At 36.9% G+C, this 23507-nt stretch overlaps 1 protein-coding gene across 2 annotated transcripts in view; it reads right to left on the reverse strand.

Moving 5' to 3' along the window:
• Positions 1 to 22704, reverse strand: part of LOC106869292 (uncharacterized) — a 247362-nt gene extending 224658 nt beyond the window's left edge. For both annotated transcript variants that reach the window (XR_016238965.1, XM_089345317.1), the window contains exons 1-4: positions 22545 to 22704; positions 6792 to 6993; positions 3783 to 3854; positions 2907 to 2978 (exon numbers count right to left, since the gene is read on the reverse strand). Coding sequence is in view for 1 of the 2 variants with exons in the window: in XM_089345317.1 (XP_089201443.1) it covers positions 2907 to 2978; positions 3783 to 3854; positions 6792 to 6973 (326 nt within the window). In the remaining variant the exon portion in view is untranslated. The remainder of the gene's footprint in view (positions 1 to 2906; positions 2979 to 3782; positions 3855 to 6791; positions 6994 to 22544) is intronic.
• Between the last annotated feature and the right edge of the window lie 803 nt (positions 22705 to 23507).

The following is a 23507-nucleotide window of genomic DNA, read 5'->3' on the forward strand; positions in this document are numbered from 1 at the left end:
TGCTGCAAAGAAAATAAAATTAATTGCAAAGACAAAAGCACATGAAAAATTAGCTAGCAGATGGGAAGAGAGACCTCTGCATGGCAAGTATGTGGCTCGTAGCAAACAAGCTGATGTCGACCAAAAACGCACGCATCAGTGGTTACGAAGTTCAGGGCTAAAAGCAGAGAGTGAAGGTTTCATATTGGCTGCTCAAGACCAAGGCTTATTAACCCGGAACTACCAAGCCAATGTGATAAAAAATGGAGCTGACCCAAAATGCCGATTTTGTAACGATGCGATTGAAACTATAAACTACCTAATCTCAGGGTGTAGAGTATTAGCACCTGTAGAATATAAAGCAAGACATGACAGAGTTGGCCAGTATTTACACTGGACAATATGTCAGCATTATAAAATCAAAAGCGCTGACAAATGGTATAAACACCATCCTGAAGCTGTGACTGAGGGAGAAAATGTATCGATTCTCTGGGACTTCCCCGTACATACCGACAAGACTATAAAAGCTAATAAACCGGATATTATTATAAAAGATCAGACAAAGAAGACGTGTTTATTAATTGACATGAGTATTCCCTCTGATCATAATATAGCGGCGAAAGAATTTGACAAGATCAGTAAATATAAAGACTTGCTAATAGAAATTGAAAAAATGTGGCACCTCAAGGCGACTACCATACCAGTGATAAAAAAAGGTACTGAAACCAATTTGAAAATGATACCAGGCTTACCATCCCTACAGGAAGTGCAAAAAATCGTGCTAACAGGAACGACTCATGTACTAAGAAGAGCATTATCGCTGTGAAAACAACATCCATTCATGATTTTTTTTTTCTTAAATACATGTTTTACCTGTGAAATTGCGTTTGTAAACTGGGAATGCATACAACGAGTTTCTCTGCCCTAGGTGTAAGGAAAACACTCGGCGAGAAATGGAAGAAAGTTTGAAGAAAGAAGAAAAAACAACAACATAATAATAATAATGATAATAATAATAATAATAATAATAATGGGTATCAACACTTTAGCTGTCCCAGTTATAAGCTACAGCTACAACATCCTTAACTGGACACTAAAGGAACTATGTAAAATAGACAGGAAAACAAGAAAAATAATGACAGGATATAGGATGCACCACCCACAATCTGACATAGAAAGGCTATATATACAACGCACAGAAGGTGGCAGGGGTCTTATACAGCTAGAAAACTATTATAAAATAACCACTATAGGACTGCAAAAATACCTACTCCAGAAGCAAGGGAAACTAATACAAATAGCCACAAAACACGAGCAAAACAAACAACTGTTTTCAGTATTTATGGAAGCTGACAAATACAAACAAGAAATCAATCTACCTAACAAATACGAAGAAGAAGAAGAAGAAGAAGAAGAAGAAGAAGAAACAACAAAAGCTATAAAACAAATGAAATCCAAACTAAAACTAGAACAGCAACGGACCATGATAAAACGATGGCAAGAAAAGCCCCTACATGGTAAATACTGGGCTAAACTAAATGCGAAAGAAATAGACAGAGAAAAATCCCAGCAATGGCTGAGAAGCTCAGGACACAAAGCAGAGACTGAAGGATGTTTAATTGCTGCACAAGACCAAAGCCTCCCCACCAGAAATTACCAAAAACACATAATGAAAAGAAATATAACAAGTAACTGTAGAATATGTGGAGATCGACAAGAAACAATAAATCATATTATCTCTGGCTGCCCAGTCCTGGCTAAGAAGGAATATATCCACAGACACGACAGAGCTGGGACCTATATACACTGGAAGCTATGCCAACATTATGGAATAACAACAGAAAAAAGATGGTATAAACACACGCCAGAAAAGGTCAGAGAAAACGAGAAAGCAACCATACTCTGGGATATGCCAATACACACAGATAGAGAAATTAAGGCAAATAAACCAGATATAGTTGTCAAAGATCATGAAGAAAAAAAATGCTTTCTAATTGATGTATCAATACCAGCAGATGACAACGTTTCTCTAAAAGAAATGGAAAAAACTTTCAAAATACAAAGACCTGGAAATAGAGATAACTCGAATGTGGAATCTAAAAACAGAAACAATTCCTATCATAGTAGGTGCCTTAGGTATAATAAAAAAATATTCAGACAAATACATAACAAAAATAGCAGGACTTACAAATATATATAACATACAGAAAATTGCACAACTGGGTACTGCACACATCCTACGCAAAACACTTTCAATACAGTAAACATAAGAGCACCACAGCAAACCACAGCACATACCCAAGGCGCACAGAGCTGCGCTCGGTAGTGAAGTGAAAGCACGTTATAAAAATAAAACCACTGAATAATAATAATAATAATAATAATAATAATAATAATAATAATAATAATAATAATAAGAAGAAGAAGAAGAAGAAGAAGAAGAAGAAGAAGAAGAAGAAGAAGAAGAAGAAGAAGAAGAAGAAGAAGAAGAAGGAGAAGAAGAAGAAGAAGAAGACGATTATGTATAAATATTAGAGTATCAATTATGTAGTACTAGATATACAGGTACAAGAGAATGTCTGGCATGTTGCTCTTGAAGTAAGCAATGTACTTAATATATGGACTAAACTATACACACATTTTGATACAATGGTATTCAATCATTCATACACAAAGTGAGATTCTCACTTATATACATAAAAAAACATATGCATGGGCATGTCCTATATGATTCCGCTGAAGTATCACGCTCTTATACGTAACAATTTTCTGAAATGCGCTCACACTCGCATTCACAGTTTCAGAAACAATATAAATCATCTTTAGAAAGACGGATGAGGGAGCTTCAAATTGAAGATGAGAAAATATTAATGATTTAAAAGTATACCTTTAATGACATACGTGAAAAGAAGCCTGATTCAACTTACAGATCTTTTAAGCTGGACAAATGTCGGAAGGCTTCTTCATCGACTGTTTTGATAGCATTACCGCGGAAATCCCTGGAACAAAGAAACTGAGTTAAGAAACTTCATGGAACAGATTTCAGACAGTATATAAATAATCATAACTAAGCGATTAGATGATGGAAGAGATGAAAGGGGGGTTACGATCATGATGAGCTCGATGATGATGATGGTGATAATGGTAATGATGATGATGATATGTTCATGACGAAGATGTTATGATGCTGATCATGGGGTGATGCTGTTAATACTGGCTATTCTGATAACGACGGGGATTAACTTTGTTAATTATATCCTACTTTAGTTAATAATTATATTTATTAAATATGAGGGACTACACGTGTTTCAATATTGGAAGATTACAACAATATAGAAAGATATGCACAACTGTATACCTATATATATGTATATACAATCGTCAGATTTACAATTATTCCAACACATCTTCAGGTTCTCTTTCAAAATATTATATATTTAATTTTACTTCTCTCTAAAAATAAGCAATACAATTAATCATTAAAGATTAAAAATTAAGAATTAAAAATTAAGAATAAAAATTATATTTTGTAATATTTAGAATTAAAATTTTTATATAATACATTATAAAATTTGAATTAGTATATATATCAATCATGTAAAATCAAGTATATGTCAAATACAGAGTGTTAGATATAAGATTAAACATCAGAATAAAAATGTGTGTGTGTGTGTGTGTATATATAAATGAAGCACACCTTCAGAAAGTAAGTGTGGGATCTTAAAAAGAAGACTGGGAAAATATGAAAGATTTTGAAATATATCGTTGATCAAATACCATAAAGTAATAGTGATTCAACTTACAGAGTTTTTAAACTGGAAAGATTTTGGAATGTTTCTGCTTCGATTTCACTTAGTTGATTATAACTCAAGTCCCTGGAATATAAAATTGAGTTAAGGAATTTTATGGAACAAATTGGTGACGGAATATAAAACTGTAGGTAAATAATTAAATGATGGAAGAAATGACAAATAGAAGATCACGATGACCTTGATAGTGTCGTAGTTGATAATGTTAGGGGGGAGGTTAGTGATGAATACGATGATGAAACAGAAGGGAAGAAAATATGGTGGAAGACGCAGATGTCATGAAGCTGATGATCGGGTGATATTGCTGAAAATGATAATGATAATGTTGGTTCTGATGTTTTCTGTTGGCGATGATGGTGATTTTGTTGAAGATTGAAGAAAATTGAATAAATAGATTGAAGAAAAAGAAGAAAAGCAACAACAACATTCAACTAAGGGCGCTAATATTTATGTTAAAATGAAAAATTTCCGTAAACGATTTACAAAAAATATACGAAGCAATATAGGAGACCTAGAAGAGAAATAATATGAAATAAGGTATAGATTATGAATAGTTTTTGGATGAAGAAAAAGAACTGATGTAGTTTGTGAAATTGATGAAAATAAGAGGAAGAGGAAAGAGGAGAAGAGAGAAAGAAGATTTTTCCTGCTGACAAACTATTTATTTTTTCTTCTCTGTTCCATTTTCCTATCATTCTAGTTTTGCAGTGCGATTTTTTGTTCTGTAAACCTGCAGCGAAAACACATTGCATTTTTGTAAAGACAATACTTTTTCAGGTGCTTCCCACCACATTCCACACATGGATCTATATCCCGATATTTTTTCTGTTTTTCCTGCAACATTTTATTTGTCTTCCGACGTTTTTGCACTGGACTTATGCGGAAAAACTTTTTCCATTGAATTTCTTCCGTGTCGGCACTAATTTTAATATATTGTCACACTCTTCCGACAGCTCCTACACTGTCAAATTCTGGTTCATTTCCAGTTTTGATAGAATATCCTATCGGATTTCTGCATCCCTTTTATCTGTCAATCCTTGTGCAAAAGCCAAACACTTAAAAGAATTTGAATTAAGCATATCTAACCTAAATCTCTCACATTCTCTGATGGCTCTGCCTCTGTAAGTAATGAAGTCTTCACCTTCGCTCATTTCTATGTTGAAACATTTCTGCCCGGTATTAAACATTGAGCTCTTTTCACTAAACATTTCGCACAAAATGTCAAGTGTGTCGGGAAAGTTTCTGTCGGACGCTTTTATTGGCAATATCAAGTTACTATAATTTGCATGCTCTGCTGTCGCTAGTTTTATTAAAACTTGACACGTTTTCATTTCGTCCGCCCAATCCTGATATTCTCCTTTAAAAAATTGTTCAAATCTTCGAAAGTAAGCCTCGAAAGTTACTTCTTTATATTTCAATTCGCTTATGGAATTTGCTACATGGTCAGGTATTATCGGGGTTGATTATCAACTTCATTAGTTGTAACATTTGATGCAGCAATACTTCTTGTTCTCGTTGTTCTTTGAGTTGTTGTTGTTGCTGTTTTTTGCAGCTCAACTATCTCAGCAGACAAATCTTCCATATTTTACGATTTTCGAAAGTTTATCCCCCCAAATTTTGTTTCTCTTTTGTCGAGGTATTTAATTTTCCACGTGGATTAGTTTATTCAATCCGTGTGGATGTCTTGTTTTTCATTCTGTGTAAAATTGTTTTTCCTCGTCGCCACTGTGGTAGAGCGGTCTTTTACCCCTTTTGCATGTGATTATCGAAGTAAACTTTGGTAATAATATCTAACTTAGTTTAAACAAGTATTTTTTCTCCATGAACCCCCTTTTAGATTAATAGACCATCCATCACCTTTATATATTGTCATACACTTAATATCTTACTAGTTCAGACAAGCATCATTTTCCTATACATATAGCATTGCCTTAATCTTCATTACCACACGTCTGTGTGTATGTGCGTATAAATATATGTATGTGTGTATATGTGTGTATATATGTATACATATGTATTTGTACTTATGGATGTATGTATATGAACATGTATATATATATATGCATATATTTATATGCATTTATATCAACACTACATGTATAAATACAAGATTAATTCCCATTATACATAAAAAACTCTTCTCCCATTATAAATCGAGTTTTAAATAATTTTATTGGCTTCCCATTCTAAATTCTAAATTTCTTCTTTTCCATCTGTTCTTCTCTCCTTGTCCAATGTACTGTCTCGTAGCGTTGCAACTTCCAACGGTTTTTTTGTTTTTCAAATAAGATAGGTAGCAATCTTCTCTACCCACAGTTATCACATTTGGTTAAAATGTCTTACGATTAAGTTGGCTCTTTTGCATTTTCCAGAAGAGAAGATTACATCTTTATCAACATCACTTATTCCTTTGGAAGTAACCATTTGTAATCTTCGAAACATATGTCGGAAATAAAAGAATTCATTTAACATATGCGTATTACTCCGTTTATTGAATTTTATATATATATATATATATATATATATATGTATATATATATATATATATATGTGTGTGTGGGGGGGGGGTGTAGTAATATTTGCCGGAAGTCTCTTGACAATAATACTGTGACATTTCCCATCATGAATTCCAATTTCTAATACCACGTAATGTTCTGTCCGACGTTTCGAAAGTTTGTTTGTGGGCTGCGGTATATTCTTCCAAGACAAATATCACCATAAAGAGTTTTGATGTAATAAAATAACATCATCAAAGTTCAGATATTGGTCTGATCCCATCTTTGTGCGCAATACTGTACATTATAAATTCCGTAAAGTTAATATGTACAGGGAAACTGTGTACTTGAATTCGTGGTGGATAACATGTTTGCCCTCATTAGTACAACACAACATCATGCTTTATTAAAGCTGAGGTCAATAACATAGGGTATTAGTTAAGAACATACACAACGAAAATTTAAAGCATTGAATGTGGAAAATATGTAGAAATTGCTTAATACTTACAGATTTTCAACATTCGGTGGAATGGGTTGAGGGACTAATGTCAGTCCCCGAGATGAGCAATCTATATATGTCTGAGAATTATCGCATTCGCATATGCTGCAAATGTCTGAAACAGCACGAGTCTCCAAACATAATCTCATATAGACTACCAACGTAAAAGTCAATTTAAATTGATGGAACATATTTCCACACGTAGATTAATCTGTAAAAGAAGAAAATACAAAAGATCAGGAAATTCAGTGTCGTTTCATTCCCATTGCAGATTCTTCGAAAGACAAAGATTGCCCCCCTCCCCTGTTCCATGAGATGAATTTATTCTTTTGTCGCTGAAATTCAGCTTAATATTGAAACGTACAAAACTGACTTCACTGAGAATTCAATGAGGAAAACATAATTATAGATAATAGCTTCAATGAGTAATAATGTCGAAGATAAGCTGAACATCAATCACAGCTGCACAGACACACACACACACACACACACACACACACCCACACACACACACACACACACACTCACACGTATTATATATGTGTGAGTGCATGTGTATGTGTGTAATGTCCTTGCTATTTTTGTTATTTTCCTTTCTATCAACATTTCGCCTCCCTTCAGATTCCATGGAGATAGTGTGTGAAGATGCTACAACTGACCAATACCTTATCAACAGCCTCATACTCATCTTTCTATCATCAATGATAAAAAACAGAGCGACCATAACTACAACAACCCCATGAACGGTTGAAGATCCGTAAACCGTAAACATCGGCAGTAGAAAAGTTTGTTCCCTGCTCCCTTTGAAGAGCAAGTTCATTCCAAACTCACAGTTCTCCAAACCAACAACAATTATCCAAATTCTTCTTTTCACCGGACTTCTCCATCCCACGCTGATTCTTTGAAGAATGAGATGGAAAAGAAAGATGAGGCCGAAAGATGGCAAATAGTTCCCAAAAGGTGAAGCGAAAACGGAGGAGGGCACAGAGCCCCACTTTCAAGGACAAAACAGAGGCAACTACAAACACAAAATTACATCTACCACATATTTAACAGCTCCAATAACAACGACAGCAACATCTTCAACAACAAAACAACAGCAACATCACAAACACGGAAATATCCTCATCAACAACAACAGCATCACCGACATCAACAAGAAACATGCAAACTCTACCACAACAAAAATTGAAACTGTTAAAAGAAAACAATTTAAACTGCACACAAAACGTATCCATCAACTTCACTGTTGTGAACTAAAGCAACAGTGAGTTGATGGACTACTTGAAGATAAAAATAAAATCAAGTCGGAAGGGGCTTCTCAAAAATTAAGGTGAATTACCCCCCCCCCCCCCATTTTTACTTTCTCCGACGAGCATGCCTGCACTGAAAGTGGAGTATGTGGATGTGCGTGGCCTGGGAACAGGTTTGAAGCAGGTCGCTTTAGATGTGGCCCCCATTAACAAAACAGGAATTTCGGAAAGCATGATTTAGCCTCCTTTCTTTTCTTAGACTACGAGTTATTCTAATCTTGTGGTCTGTCGGGTGTGAGCGGCTGTGTAGCAGTGCTGTCCTTCAAATTCTTAGAACTCAAAGTGAGTGCAATCTTCTTGGACCCGGACAGTATGGTGGTGGTGTTGGTGGTGGTACTGGACGTGAATAACAGCGAGGGTAGCGCCTTCAGAACGGTAGCCGTTTTTTGCCCCGACAGGAGCTGGAAAGACAGATTTCCTCAGGTATCCCTCTCGCATTTAGTACCAGTGAAAGACTGAAACAGAATTTGACGGAAGGAAGGACTGTGTAGGGCGAGTACATTGTAAAAGGGCTGTAAAGTCTCGAAAATCTGCTCTGGAACTTCCAGCTGTCTGACAGGTATCGACTGGATTATCCCCTGCGTGACGGCTCAGGCATACTGTGGCTGCTGATGTGTCGATACGAACTGAGGCTGCGACAGTTGCAACTATTTACTAGACGGTGAACTTGCATGGGCCCCGTTTGTGAGGCAGATCACCTACATTTCTACCGTCATTATTTATCGCATGACAGTCGTGCCTTTCTTCGGTTACTATTTGATTAGGTTGAAATGTCTCTTATTTTCTTGTGAAAAGGACTGTTTCTAATGGTTAGGTGGTCAGGTGGTCAGCCTGCTGCCGGCACATCTGCGTGGCGACCTAGATCTGCCGTGGCTGCTGATGCGCTGATACCTGCTGAGGTTGCAACACCTGCAAAGATTTCTTGACGGTGAACGTGTTTGACCTCCGTTTTTCAGACATATCTTTCCCCAGATCGTCTCTGGGACAGGGCTGCTCTCCTGGGTCAAGGAAAGCTCGAAATTCGCGACCTGCCGCCTAGAATGTTGCCAGGTGTTCACAGCCCTCTACCAGTCGAGCAATGGAGAGGTGGATATTCAAAGTGAGCAATATATAAAGGATTAGTGACGGGGACATGCGGCGGCGTTCTTAGGGAGATACTAGGCGTCGACGAAAATGAAGTGGCTAGACTGTCCTTGGGGACTTTTCGTTCGGGCATTACCACTTATAATTTCCAGATATTCTTGACTTAACAGTTAAATCGAGGGGTGCTACCGGTTTGATTTAAACTGTACAGGCATGGATGTTCTGTCCGACGGGCTTGTCCCAGGTGTGTGCAAGGCGACGAATCCGTTCGGCACGCATTTGTCGATTGAATGAAGGCCACTAACTGCTGACATCACTGTAACGAATGAGTGGATGATGTTCCACTGTGGATGACACATGGAAAAGCCATATTTGTCTTGATGGATGTGTCAAAGGATAATGAAGTATCAAAATATCAACCAATATCATATTAACCACACATGTAAAAACTGCTGACATGAGTAATAACTGACAAAGTGTACACATTTTTGGATTATGAAAGATTGTTACCATATGAGCAGAAGGGTTGTAAACGAATGTCAAGTAGGACAAAAGATCAGATATTTATAAAGGAACTGCAGAAGAATGTTAACGGCAATAGGAGTGGCCTGTCTAGATTACCTAAAGCCCTATGAAATGATGCCTCTCAGATGATTAGGGAAATCTAAGACTGTTGAAATGATGTATGACATCCTGGAAACCGGAATTAATATTTGCAGGAAAGTCATTGTGTAGAGTGAAGATCAGAAAATCTCTCACCATTCTTGTTTGTGTTGGTATTAAAACATATGTCGATGGTTTTGAGAGATCTTATAGCAGGATATGATTTGGGAAATGTAGTGGAAGCGGTTTACGGCCTGCGATACATGGATTATTAAATACTTTAAATGGAAAATAAAGATCAAATTAGCCCATTTGTGAATGTAATAAGTATTTTCAGTAATGACATACGAATAGAATTTAGTATAAGTAAATGTTTCATTTGATATTAAGGAGATGGAAGGTAAAGCAAAGTCAGTGACTTAAACAGTCAAATAACCAGGTAATGAAGAGTTCAGAGGTGATATGTACAAATATTTGGGAAGTTTGGAATCAGATACCAACAAAAACAGAGAGATGGAGGAAACCATTTAGAAAGAGTAGTTCAGAAGGATCAAGCAGATACTGAAATTTAACTTAAATTCTAGAAATATTGTAAAAGTAATGAATTCAAGGGCTGTATCAATTGTGAGATATGTGGGAGGTCCTGTGAATTGAAGCAAAGAAGAACTACAAGACATTGATCGGATCGAAAAACTCTGATAATAATGACGATGTAGAAGGCTTTGCATTAAAAGGGTAGATATGAACAAGCTGTACATGAAATGTAAAAACCGAGGAAGGGGATTGATCTGTGTGGGGGATTATGTGAACATGATAGTGTAAAATCTCAATCAGTTTATTAACGAAAGTACTGAAGCGTTGCTAGCAGCAGTAAGCAATGGAAACATACTAAAATAAGATCAAAGAAAAGCTGAAGTACTTGAAACACGGAAGCAAATTTGTATGAAAATTTACACACTCAGTTTATGAAGAATACTGTAGCAGAAGACGCTTGAAATTGGTTGAAAAAGGAAATTCTCAATAAAGAGACGGAAGGATTCATGGCAGATCAGGATAAAATCCTCTGAACAAATAGTAAAAATGTCGGACAGGAGTTAATGTGTCGCCATTGTGCAGATTGTGCGATGAACGAGAAGAAAGAGTCACTCACAAAGTAAATGGATGCTCCAAACACGTAGAGAAATTACAAATATTGGAGACATGAAAATGTTGCAAAGATCATCCACTGGGAAATGGGTAAAAAATATAGACTTTCATCAGCACACAAAGTGCTACGAACATGCATCTGAAAAAGTAGCTCAGAATTATAAGGTTAAACGCATCTGGGACTCTCTCATCCAAATGCATCATATTCCTAGAGCGTAACAGACCAGATATGTTGGTGTTTGAGAATAGGAACTTAAATTAAGTGGGGAGCATGCATTTGGTACCGTAAAATAAGAAAAATAAACGAATAAAGTAGACATTTACCAGGACCTAAAAACTGATAAACGGATTTTGGGGATCTACAAAAAATGAGGTCGTACCAATTGTCATTGGAGACTTAGTAACAAAAGGGTAGAGGCTCAAGGAATGGATAGAAAAGATTGGCTTGCTGAAGCACATAGCATACATGGAATTCGACTGCTTGTTAGGAACGGTGTAGATCATGCTAAAGTACTTGGATGGCTGAGGTCACACGTGGTGGCTTTGTTATCCAAATGTAAACGTACTTAATTTCTATCATGTTGGGGAGGTGAGATACAAAATAATTTGAAATAATATTAGTAATTATTATTTCAAATATTTGCAATCAGGGTAGATTGTGGGTGGTGGGACTGAATCGATTACATCGACCTCAGTGTTTGGAAATTGTCCATAGTCTTTGACTTGTATGTCCCCAGAAAAGAGATCACTCAGTGTGTTCTCGTCGATGCCTAGAGTCAATCCGAGGTCATCGTCGCTCATATCCTCCACTAACCTCTGTGGAAAAGACAAGTTGTTTTCTTTAACGGCTTTGACAGGAAGATACAATATTGTAAGCTCCTGGCAACATTCAAAATGCCAAAGGTCCAATCTTTGTCTACGTTTGAGTTATCACTGCAGCTCGATCAAGGAAACGAACTGCGGAAAGCCCAGTCACACGAAAGAGTGACATATCTTTCTGCAGTTCGCTCTTGTATTCCTTGTTGCCGTTGGTACCTTTGCAGTAATCTAAATGTTTCTTCAGGTCAGTCCGCCTCTTACATGCGAGCGCATCGTCAAGGACGTTATTCTGCGAATCCCGAGACAACAACGGAGTAGGTATTGACAATAGATGGATTATTTGATTAGCAGAATTGTATACATCTATAAGAATCAGAAAAACAAATGTTCAATTCTTGTGAGAGTTTTCTTCGGTCGGATTGGAGGTAGTAATCCACCGAAGCGATGCATGCATTCGTTTCTTCCGTCAATCAATTCAGAGACAGATACTCTCATACCATTTTTATGAGAGATTGTCACATTACTCCAGACATCCTTCCAGCACCTGTCCACTTGAAGCTTTGATCCGAACCAAAATTCAATCACTTTCACCGGACTGATAATATAAATCACCACAGGTTAACATGGACTTGCGCATAGCCACCGATTTGTCCTCGCTTATGCGTGATCCTGTATACACCTGGTATCCTCCTAGTGAAATTTCCGTTGGTTTTACAGGCAAATTTTCTGTCACCATCATAGCTACATCGTCTGCGTATACATGTAGCCATCGCTCTGCTCTAATCCAGATCCATCGGAATATCCATGAATTCTCTACCAACTCAGCTTTCACAACAAAGGATCCAACGCCAAAACGAATAAGACCGAGAAGAGGCGGCATCTCTAGTGAACCAAGTTTGATACTGAAGGTGTCCAACAGGTTGAATCTGACTTCTAAGTAGTTGCCGCTGTACATGGTGGTGACCCAGCCTCTGAATTCGAGAAGGAGCAGACAAGAAGCAATGATTTACGCTGTCAAATGCTTTGGGCTGATTCAAATTGACCAGAGACCCTGCGAAAACCAGATATATTCCCAGTCCCCTTCCATGATGGTTATCATTGTTCGGCCTGTCGTAGATCGCAGATTTGTACGTCTCGAACTATACTACTGACAACCAACGCTAGCATCTTGGCCAGTATATCGAGCAGAGTTATGAGCCTAACGTTTTCAATCACATACCCCTGTTTGGATCCTTCCTCAGTCATTCTTTGGTTTACACGTGTGGGAACAGTCTCAGTTTGTTGTCAGTTACAGTAAAAGGTTGCTATATGGATATAGAGTTCTTAAGGCAGATTATGCAATGCTGGAGATTTATGCCCCTCACAGCGGATCAGCATATCTATCACTTCCATCTGCTGAAATCAGTTTCTTGCAGCACTCAGTCTCCCTGTCTGATAGGCGCAGCAAACCATCCAAGTAATCCTTAAAGGCCGCGGTCTGACGTATATCGCTCCTCGAAAACACTTTGACGAATTGCTACCGAAACACAGCAGTCATTTGTTTAGAATCGGAGTACACATTACCGCTGCGGTCTGCTAGTGAGTGAATACTTGCTATAATGATATGCTGCACCTCCACCACACGGAACCAACTGACGGCTTTTGAGCTTGCATGTTTCAGAGAACGCAATGTAGCTCGGACAATGCAATCTTCGTGTTTCCCGTCGGTAAATAGTCGAGATCCATTCTCACCGCTAGCACGTTCCTCTCTATTTCTATCTTCTCTTATGTACCTCTTCTAAGCTACTAAGAAGTTTATTTTCTAGTCTGTATTTCTCTATAGCAATCACTGCTGAAACTATCAGATATCGCTGATTTTCCTCTTTAGTGAAATCCACAACCTGTTGTTCATGATCTCCCCTCAATTCTTGCTTGGCTAGTATACTAATCTAATCCCTGGAACTTTCACACCGGAAAGGACGCGGTCATTTTCCAGTAACAGGCTCCTTGTTTATTAGTTTTTTTTTTATATATTGATTATAGACGTCCCCAGCTTGTTTTCTAAGTAGCCAACTATCTGAAGCTGTGGAAAATTTAAACTACACCTATCCACTAATCTTACAGAGCCCTACCTAAGGATGACTTGGATGACTCTCTGCAATTTGATCATGTCCACATTGGTGTATTCGGAAAATTGAGGCCTGTCAGAAAATAGGAAATATCCGAGAATACTTGCGTGTTTTGTGCACCCCACTCTCCTACTCCCACATAATATTTGTGTGTGTTCACAGACCCGTTCCAAGCACGCACTAACACTAATGAGCGAAATACACTAGACGCCAAAAGATATCCAGGCTCCACTTTTTCCTTTCCAGCTGCTCATATCTAAGGCCACCTGCCTACCGACCAGGTCTAAGAAGACCTTTTTGAGGCCTTGCCTAAGCCTTCAGAGCTCCTTCTGTATAAAAAGTCTTTCAATCCTCTCATCTCATGCTGGAAACTTTTCCTCAAAACATGGTATATTGTTGGCGGTGTTCTTACCAGAGCCCTTCCTTGTACAGTTTTGGAAATGTTGAGTGCATGAAGACCCTGGCTAGTTACAATTTTATTTTTGTTAGAGTTTGTGAACATTATAATCTTAACGTTTTACTTTCGGAGAACTGTTCAGTTGCGAGGCTCATCCGTGAGAGGTTGCTCTAAATGCTACGTCCCATGCAGTTAATGCAATTGCTGTTTTGTTTGCTTTTGTCTGTGGTCCATTTCTTACCGACCCCGATGTGACTCTCACTGTTGTTGAGAATATTTCTGTTTCTGTTCTTGATGCTGCTGTTGTAGGTTTGTATCTTGTTGTTCAAGTTGTTGTGGGTGTTGTAATTCTTTTTCTATCACTTTGTTTACGAGACTAGGGACACTGGTCTCCGACTTATTGGACTTCATGTATAACATTTTGAGAAATTAAGGGTCAAGTCAGTATTGTCACCAGCCCCACCGCTCATTTTCTTTTCGGAGGTCAATCGATAATCACCCTCTCAGGTGCTTTGGTGTCTTCGGAGACCACTTCTATATCCGAAGAGTAGACTGGATTTGCATTTAATGTCTTCTGTATCGTTTGCCGTTGCTGTTGGTAGTGGTAGTCGTAGTTTTGAAGGTGGCCAAGAGACTTGTTTCCCGCTTTTCCCTGACTGGATGTAAGTTCTGTAGCCCTTGTGTTTATGGTTGTTGCAATGGGTGCTGCTACCGCCTTCTTGGCGTTGTGAGCAGCGACACGGAGCGAGTCATTGCTTTAAATTACACTACTGTGAAGTAGAAAGCTTTCAGGTGATCTATTTTATCACAAATATAACATCTGTGATTCCTACCCCTCACGACCACCTACATCTGCCCCGCAATCTCTGAAATAGAGAAAAGTTTGGTATGCAAGCAACGTCTTCTGGAACAGCCAAAACTTGGGATTACATAACGTTCCTATTTTGTTGGGGGTTTGGTTTCATGCTTATCATTTCCCCGTGATCCTCTAAAGTGGCTATTACCCTGACTTGGTCCCTATCAGGAGGTATGTTTGTGATCCTCAGTTTCGTCACATGACTTCCCATATCCAAGTGTAGCATCGCGAACTCCAGGAAAGTGCAGGTCGTATCCATCCTATGCACATTACTTTTATTGCTACAGATGTCTACCATGGTCCCCTGATGCATTCTTTGGGAGACATACACTACAGAAGGCTACAAATCATGCAAATATTTTTTTCTATTTCGGTCGGGGAAGAGTATTGTGGCTTTGTTTCTGCGCACGGTGAACGATATCGTTCCTATAATATTTAATGACATTCATGACATTTTAATGACATCCACTTAATTTTAATGACACCCACTTAATTTTAATGACACCAACTTAATTTTAATGACACCTACTTAATTTTAATGACACCCACTTCCCCTTGAAGTAGATGGACGATCCCACGCTTTGTAACATTCGCTAAAGATAACTTTTTTCGTTATGAATTTTCTTCGTTATAGTTGCTAGTACCACCTGACTGGCCTTCGTGCGGGTGGCACGTAAAAGCACCTACTACACTCTCGGATTGGTTGGCGTTAGGAAGGACATCTAGCTGTAGAAACTCTGTCAAATCAGATTGGAGCCTGGTGTAGCCATCTGGTTTCACCAGTCCTCAGTCAAATCGTCCAACTCATGCTAGCATGGAAAGCGGACGTTAAACGATGATGATGATGATGATGATGATGATAGTTGTTGTCCTTGCTGCTGCACTTGTAGCTTGTGCTCATACTTTTGTTCTCATTCGTGTTGTTGTTTTGTTAATTGTGGCGGCTGCTGCTGATGTCTACGACACAGCTGTTATTCTTGTTGCTATAAAAACCTTTCAGCACCATTGTTTATAGTTTCATTGCTGGTGCTGATTACACTATTATTGTTGTTGTCGTAGGAGTTGTAGTTTACACTGGTAGTATTTTGTTATTGTTGCTGCCGTCGTCTTTGATGTTGTTTACTGTTTTGGCTCTTATTGTTTGTAGTTACTGTGTTGCTTTCAATGGGAGTGGCAACCACCTCTCTTGGCCGACTACTATGGCAGGTCGTTTAAGTATGACGTCAGTGGTGAGGCGAATACATTTTCTCCTAAAAATACTCCTCTATTTAGAATTGTGAGAAAAGAAATTAATAGAAGATATGTATAGAAAAAGTTCTCAAAACCAGCTGATGCCAGTTCTGTCATTAGAACTGGGAGAATCTTCTTCAGTAGAAACATGGAGGAATCCGCAAAACAACAGTTACAATTTCAGCGCTCGAAAATAGTATAAAGAAAGTGAATTTAGAGAAAACTCAAGCTTGGATGTTATGTATGATGGCTAATAATAGTTCTTTCTAATTTTGTCACAAAGCTGGAATTTTTAGGGGAGGGTCTGTCCATTACTTCGACCCCGTTGCTAAATTGTTATCTCATCGATCCCGGAAAGACGAAAGACCAATTCAAACTCGAGGAATTTGAACTTAGAAAGTAAAGACGGACGAAATGCAACTACTTACATTTGTCCGACGTACTAATGGACATGTCAGCTAAACGCATTAATAATAATAATAAATAATAATAATGTTTTTGTTCTTAGCCACGGAGGCAGGACATTAAACAGAAAAGGAGAAATACAACACAAGGGACAAGTGGGGTTCAGCACAAAACTTCGTGTATAAAGTTAAAGCAAGAACAATAAGTCAATAAAATTCCCCAAAAGGAGGGAGTTCCACCCAGGGACAACCAGGGAACCCGTCAAATCCTGGTTACCCCGACTGCTTAAAGGCACCTCAGCATTAGTCACGTTCATTTTCAACTTCTCCGGTTTACAAGCGTAGGCCCATTTACACAGACCGAAATACTAATTTCATAATTTTGGCACAAGTCCAGCAATATCTAGGGAGAGTGTCAGTCTGTTATATCCATCGCAATGCTCAACTGGTACTTATTTTTTTTGACAAAGGAAGGATTAAAGGGACAGTCGATTTTGTCATGATATAAACTCAGGGCGTAAAGACGGACGAAATATTGCTAAGCATTTTGTCCAGTGCATTAACGATTCTGTCAACTCGTCGCCTTAATAATCCTTTCTACAATAGGCACAAGGCCTGAAATTTGCGGGGAGGGGTAAATTGATTATATCGTCCCCAGAGCGTAATTAGTAATTATGTAATCGACCCCACAAGGGACGAAAGTTGGAATTTTAACTCAACGTAAAGACAGACGAAAGTCTGCTAAACGTTTTACGCAGCGTGCAAACGATTCTGCCACCTTGCCACCTTAATAAAAATAATTATGATGATGATGATGTATGTATAGAAATAGATAGAGAGAGATAGTGACAAGTATGTATGTGTGTATGTATATATGTATGTATGTATGTATGTATGTGTGTATGGAGGGATGGATGGATACTCATTTATACATATATAAATATACCAGAGAAGTTTCTGTCTATCAATGTATATACCATAGTGGCTATGTTGTTGCACTAATGGGTGCTAAATCGTTGGTGCGTCGTCAAAAATGCTTTACTTTATATATTCTGGTTCCCTGCGTTTTGAGTTCAAATCCCCACTGCTTGGAGGACGCAACGACAAACCACACTACTTTTCATGCCAAGTCTTGTCATTGTAGTCGTAATTCTAGCAAACTGTTTAACAGTAGCAGGGCAAGGTGTGGGTCATCCCAGTTCATACAGAGAGTACTGGAGAAGGTTCACAAGAACAAGATCTGCCCACGGACAGACCACTGATAGACTATATATACACAACTCAAGTATCATTGTCTCCGTTGGTTTCGACTTTCGGAAAAATTGTAACATATGTTTTTATATACGCATACCTGCATTAATGTTTAGACTACACGAAATTTCTAAGATTTAAAAATTTTGTATTTATGCACATAAAAAAATTATATTTACATGTATGTGCGCCTGGTTAACACACGTTTCTTACAAGTTTTGGTGTTAAAATTTTGCAGCAGTTCTCAAAACATTACAAATTCGAATACAAGTAAGAATATATAATAAACTTGTAAAAAATATACGTGCATGATACGTAAAATTCCACAAATTGCACGGATCATGTAAGAAATTGGCTGAATACCTGAAATTCATCAAAACATGGATAGAAATGAAGGTGGTTTGATATTTATTGATGCACCCGAGGGTACTGATAAAACTTTTCTTCTCAATATGTGTTCCCAAAAACAACCAACTAGCCATTACGACAGCATCATCAGGCATTGCTGCGACACTATTGAAGCTAGGTCACACTGCTCACACTCGATTCAAGCTCCCTATATCGGTAGACTATGTGTTGTTGTTGGCTCTCCGTCGCTTACGACGTCGAGGGTTCCAGTTGATCCGATCAACGGAACAGCCTGCTCGTAAAATTAACGTGCAAGTGGCTGAGGACTCCACAGACACGTGTACCCTTAACGTAGTTCTCGGGGATATTCAGCGTGACACAGTGTGACAAGGCTGACCCTTTGAATTACAGGCACAACATAAACAGGAAGTAAGAGTGAGAGAAAGTTGTGGTGAAAGAGTACAGCAAGGTTCGCCACCATCCCCTGCCGGAGCCTTGTGGAGCTTTAGGTATTCTCGCTCAATAAACACTCACAACGGCCGGTCTGGGAATCGAAACCGCGATCCTATGACCGCGAGTCCGCCGTCCTAACCACTGGGCCATTGCGCCTCCACATCGCTAGACTATAATTCAACATGCAAAATATCTCCTCGTGATGTCACTGGGTGTTTGCTTCATGATGCACGCTTGATTATTTGGTACGAGACACTCATGTGACATCGTAATCTATTTGAAGCGTTGAATCGAACAATGAAGGATGTAATGAACAACGACTTGATCTTTGACGGCATATTGATAATTTTAGGTGGTGATTTCCGTCAAATACTTCTAGTTGTTCGAAGAGAACTAAGGTCTTCCCTAATTAGAGCATGTTTGAAAAATATCCGTAATTTGGTACAAATACAAAGTACTTCATCTCACCAGTAATATGAGAGTGCAAAACTGTCTCAGCAGTAATGATACCACCTCTCAAGAGCTCGACTGGCATATAATTCTGTTTGGCTAGTGCAAGCTGGTGATGGAAGAATCCCCAGTGTTCAAAGGCAATTATATGATGATGTAATAGAGATTCCTCAGCAATTTCAAGTCAACAGCAAAGAGGATTTGATCCACCATGTTTATGAAGATTTAGAGGTTAACTTTAACAATGCCTGATTGTTATCCTCACGAGCAATATTAACAACACAGTAGATAATCTAAATAGCCACATAATCCAGAAATTTCCAGATGAAACATGTAGTCTGAGGAGTATTGATTTTGTTGCAGAATATCAACAATCTTCACACTGTCCTCCTGAATTTCTGAATTGTCTTAATATAAGTGGTATGCCAATTCCTATTATCAATTTGATAACGGGCGTTCCTATAATGTTGCTAAGAAGCTTAGATCAGAGAAATAGACATTGTAATGTCACGTGTTATAGCGTGTTATCGGTGTCAGATAGCATGATCGATACAAGTAAAATAACTGGTGTTGATGAAGGACGCACACTTTTGATTCCCCACATTATTCTGCAATAATCTGATGCCGAGTTTACTTTGAAAAGAGGCTAATTTCCACCTGCTTTCGCGATGTGTATAAACAAAAGTCAGGGACAAAGGACTTTCTAAGTGCAGTATCTACGTGCCTGCGCCGTTTTTTACTCATGGCCAGTTATATGCCGCTCTTAGTAGAGTTGGAGAGCCAGTGAATCTTGCAATATTTGATCAAAAAAATTTACCAGACCAGGTCGTAATGAGAATGTAAGAAGACTTACACGTAATGTTGTCTACACGGAAATAGTGTAAATATTGATATGCTGCCTATGTAAATATTCCTTAATTGTTTCAGTCATTTGACTGTGGCCATGCTGGAGCACAACCTTTAATCGAGCAAATCCACCCCAGGACTTATTCTTTGTAAGCCTAGTACTTATTCTATCGGTCTCTTTTGCCGAACCGTTAATGACGGGGACGTTAACACCCCAGCATCGGTTGTCAAGCAATGCTAGGGGGACAAACACAGACACACAAACACAGACACACATACACACACACACACATACACACATACACACACACACACACACACACACACACACACACACACATATATATATATATATATATATATATATATATATATACATATATATGACGGGTTTCTTTCAGTTGCCGTCTACCAAATCCACTCACAAGGCTTTGGTTGGCCCGAGGCTATAGTAGATGACACTTGCCCAAGATGCCAAGCAGTGGGACTGAACCCAGAACCATGTGGTTGGTAAGTGAGCTACTTACCACACAGCCACTCTTGCGCCTATAGTAAAGATTTGCTTAATATTTTCTTTGTTATTTTATTACTGATTTTGTAAAGTATTTGAATAAAAAAGAATATGTAAACATTTTATCAAATTATATCTTTTGCGTATTTCTCAAACAATAGTTGAATTAGATTGGAATACTATTCTAAACATAACATTGTTTTTCCTTATTGACGGGTCATGTACTAGTAATAATAATGATGATGATGATAATGATGATAATAATAATAGTTATATAAATAATAACAACAATAATAATAATAATAATAATAATAATAATATTAATAATAATAATAATATTAATAATAATAATAATAATAATAATTATTATTATTATTATTATTATTATTATTATTATTATTATTAGTACTATTATTATTATTATTATTATTTATATTATTATTATCATCATTATTATTTTTACCCACAAGGGTGAAGGATGAGGGACTCTACAGAGACAGACAAAGTGTGGGAGATTACATTTAAGGAAATGATAAAAAATAATAATAAAATAAAAAGGAATACACTCCGTCCTATTATAGGTGCAATGCCTGGAATTTTGGGGAAGTTCTTGTCGATTACATCGACCCCAGTATGTTGCTAATACTTATTTTATCGACACCAAACGGATGAAAGGTGAATTCTATCACGGCAGAATTTGAGCTCAGAACGTAGCCGCGGGCTAAATACCACTAAGCATTTCCTCCAGCCTGTTAACGATTCTGTCAGTTTACCGATTTAATAATAATAATAATGATAATAATAATAATAATAATAATAATAATAATAATAATAATAATAATAATAATAATAATAATAATAACAGAGCTGGGACCTACATACACTGGAAGCTATGCCAACACTATGGAATAACAACAGAAAAAAGATGGTATAAGCACAGGCCAGAAAAGGTCACAGAAAACGAGAAAGCAACCATATTCTCGCATATGCCAATACACACAGATAGAGAGAAATTAAAAGGACAATAGGCCAGATATAATTGTCAGAGATCATGAAGAAGAAATGCTTTGTAATTGATGTATCAATACCAGTAGATGACAACGTTTTCCTAAAAGAAATGGAGAAAATTTCAAAATACAAATACATGGAAATAGAGTTAAATCGAATGTGGAATCTGAAAACAGAAACAATTCCTATCATAGTAGCCGCGTTAGGTATAATAAAAAAAAAATATTCAGAGAAATACATAAGAAAAATACCAGGACTTAGAAATATATATAACATACAGAAAATTACACTACTGGGCACTGCACACATCCTACGCAAAACACTTTCAATACAGAAACCATAAGAGCATCACAGTAAACCACAGCACATACCCAAAGTACACAGAGCTGCGCTCGGTAGTGAAGTGAATGCATGTTATAAAAAGAAAACTACTGAATAATAATAATAATAATAATAATAATAATAATAGTAGTAGTAGTAGTAGTAGTAGTAGTAGTAGTAGTAGTAGTAGTAGTAGTAGTAATAATAATAATAATAATAATAATAATAATAATAATAATAATAATAATAGTAGTAGTAATAGTAGTAGTAGTAGTAGTAATAATAATAATAATAATAATAATAATAATAATAATAATAATAATAATAATAATGATAATAATAATAATAGTAGTAGTAATAGTAGAAGTAGTAGTAGTAGTAGTAGTAATAATAATAATAATAATAATAATAATAATAATAATAATAATAATAATAATAATGATAATAATAATAATAATAATAATCCTTTCTACTAAATATATAAGGGCTGGAAATTTCGGAGGAGTGGATATATATCAATATGTCAACCATAATAGAAGGCATCTATTTCCTATTCCTACATCAAAATTGTGAAGCATGAGAAGAATAAAGTGAGAAGAAAAACTGTCGACTTACCTGACGTGAAACGCAATGTTCGGCTGGTCATCTGTTTTATATTTGCTCTAATCGTGTTGTTTCGTTCCTTCTAGCAGAAATTAAAAACTATAAATAATGTATTTCAGTATAAACGACTGTCAAACGAGATCCAACTTTTCTTAGCCAATCAGACTTCCAACCGTTTTATGACTTTGTATATATTTTATTTCTCTCGATTTCACCTCTAACTACATCTCTTTTGAAGCGTCTTGTGTACTTTAGTTCACACACACACACACACACATGTATATATATATATATATATATATATATATATATATATATATATATATATATATATATATATATATATATATATATATATATATATATAGATAGATATATACATATATGAGTAGATTTATGTTACACTAGTAAAATCCCACACAACAATCTAGATTCAGCAATACACACTTATGCTTGCACGTGCCCGTGTCTGTACGTGCATCCGTGTGGGTGTATGTATCTATCTATCTATCTATCTATCTATCTATCTATCTATCTATCTATCTATCTATCTCTCTCTCTCTCTCTCTCTCTGTATATATATATATATATATATATATACGTGCCCTCTCCCTAACCCCTGTAATTCAGTGGCTAGGTCCTGGTACTTTGACAGCAGGATATCCAGTTTTTTTTTTTCGAAGGTACCTAAATCCAACCCAAACTGGTCTGTCAGTCTTTTGCTGTACAAAGATATCATAATCTGACCCGATACCTCTTATTGTCTAATATATTATACATAACCTAACAAAGTGTATATATCTGTGCGTGTATTATATATGTATGTTTGTATGTATATATATATATATATATATATATATATATATATATATATATATATATATATATATATATATGTATATATATGTATATATGTATATATGTATATGTGTATATATATATATATATATATATATATATATATATATATATATA

This window comes from Octopus bimaculoides, chromosome 29, assembly GCF_046866305.1.
Source record: "Octopus bimaculoides isolate indiv1 chromosome 29, ASM4686630v1, whole genome shotgun sequence".
Lineage (NCBI taxonomy): Eukaryota > Metazoa > Mollusca > Cephalopoda > Octopoda > Octopodidae > Octopus > Octopus bimaculoides.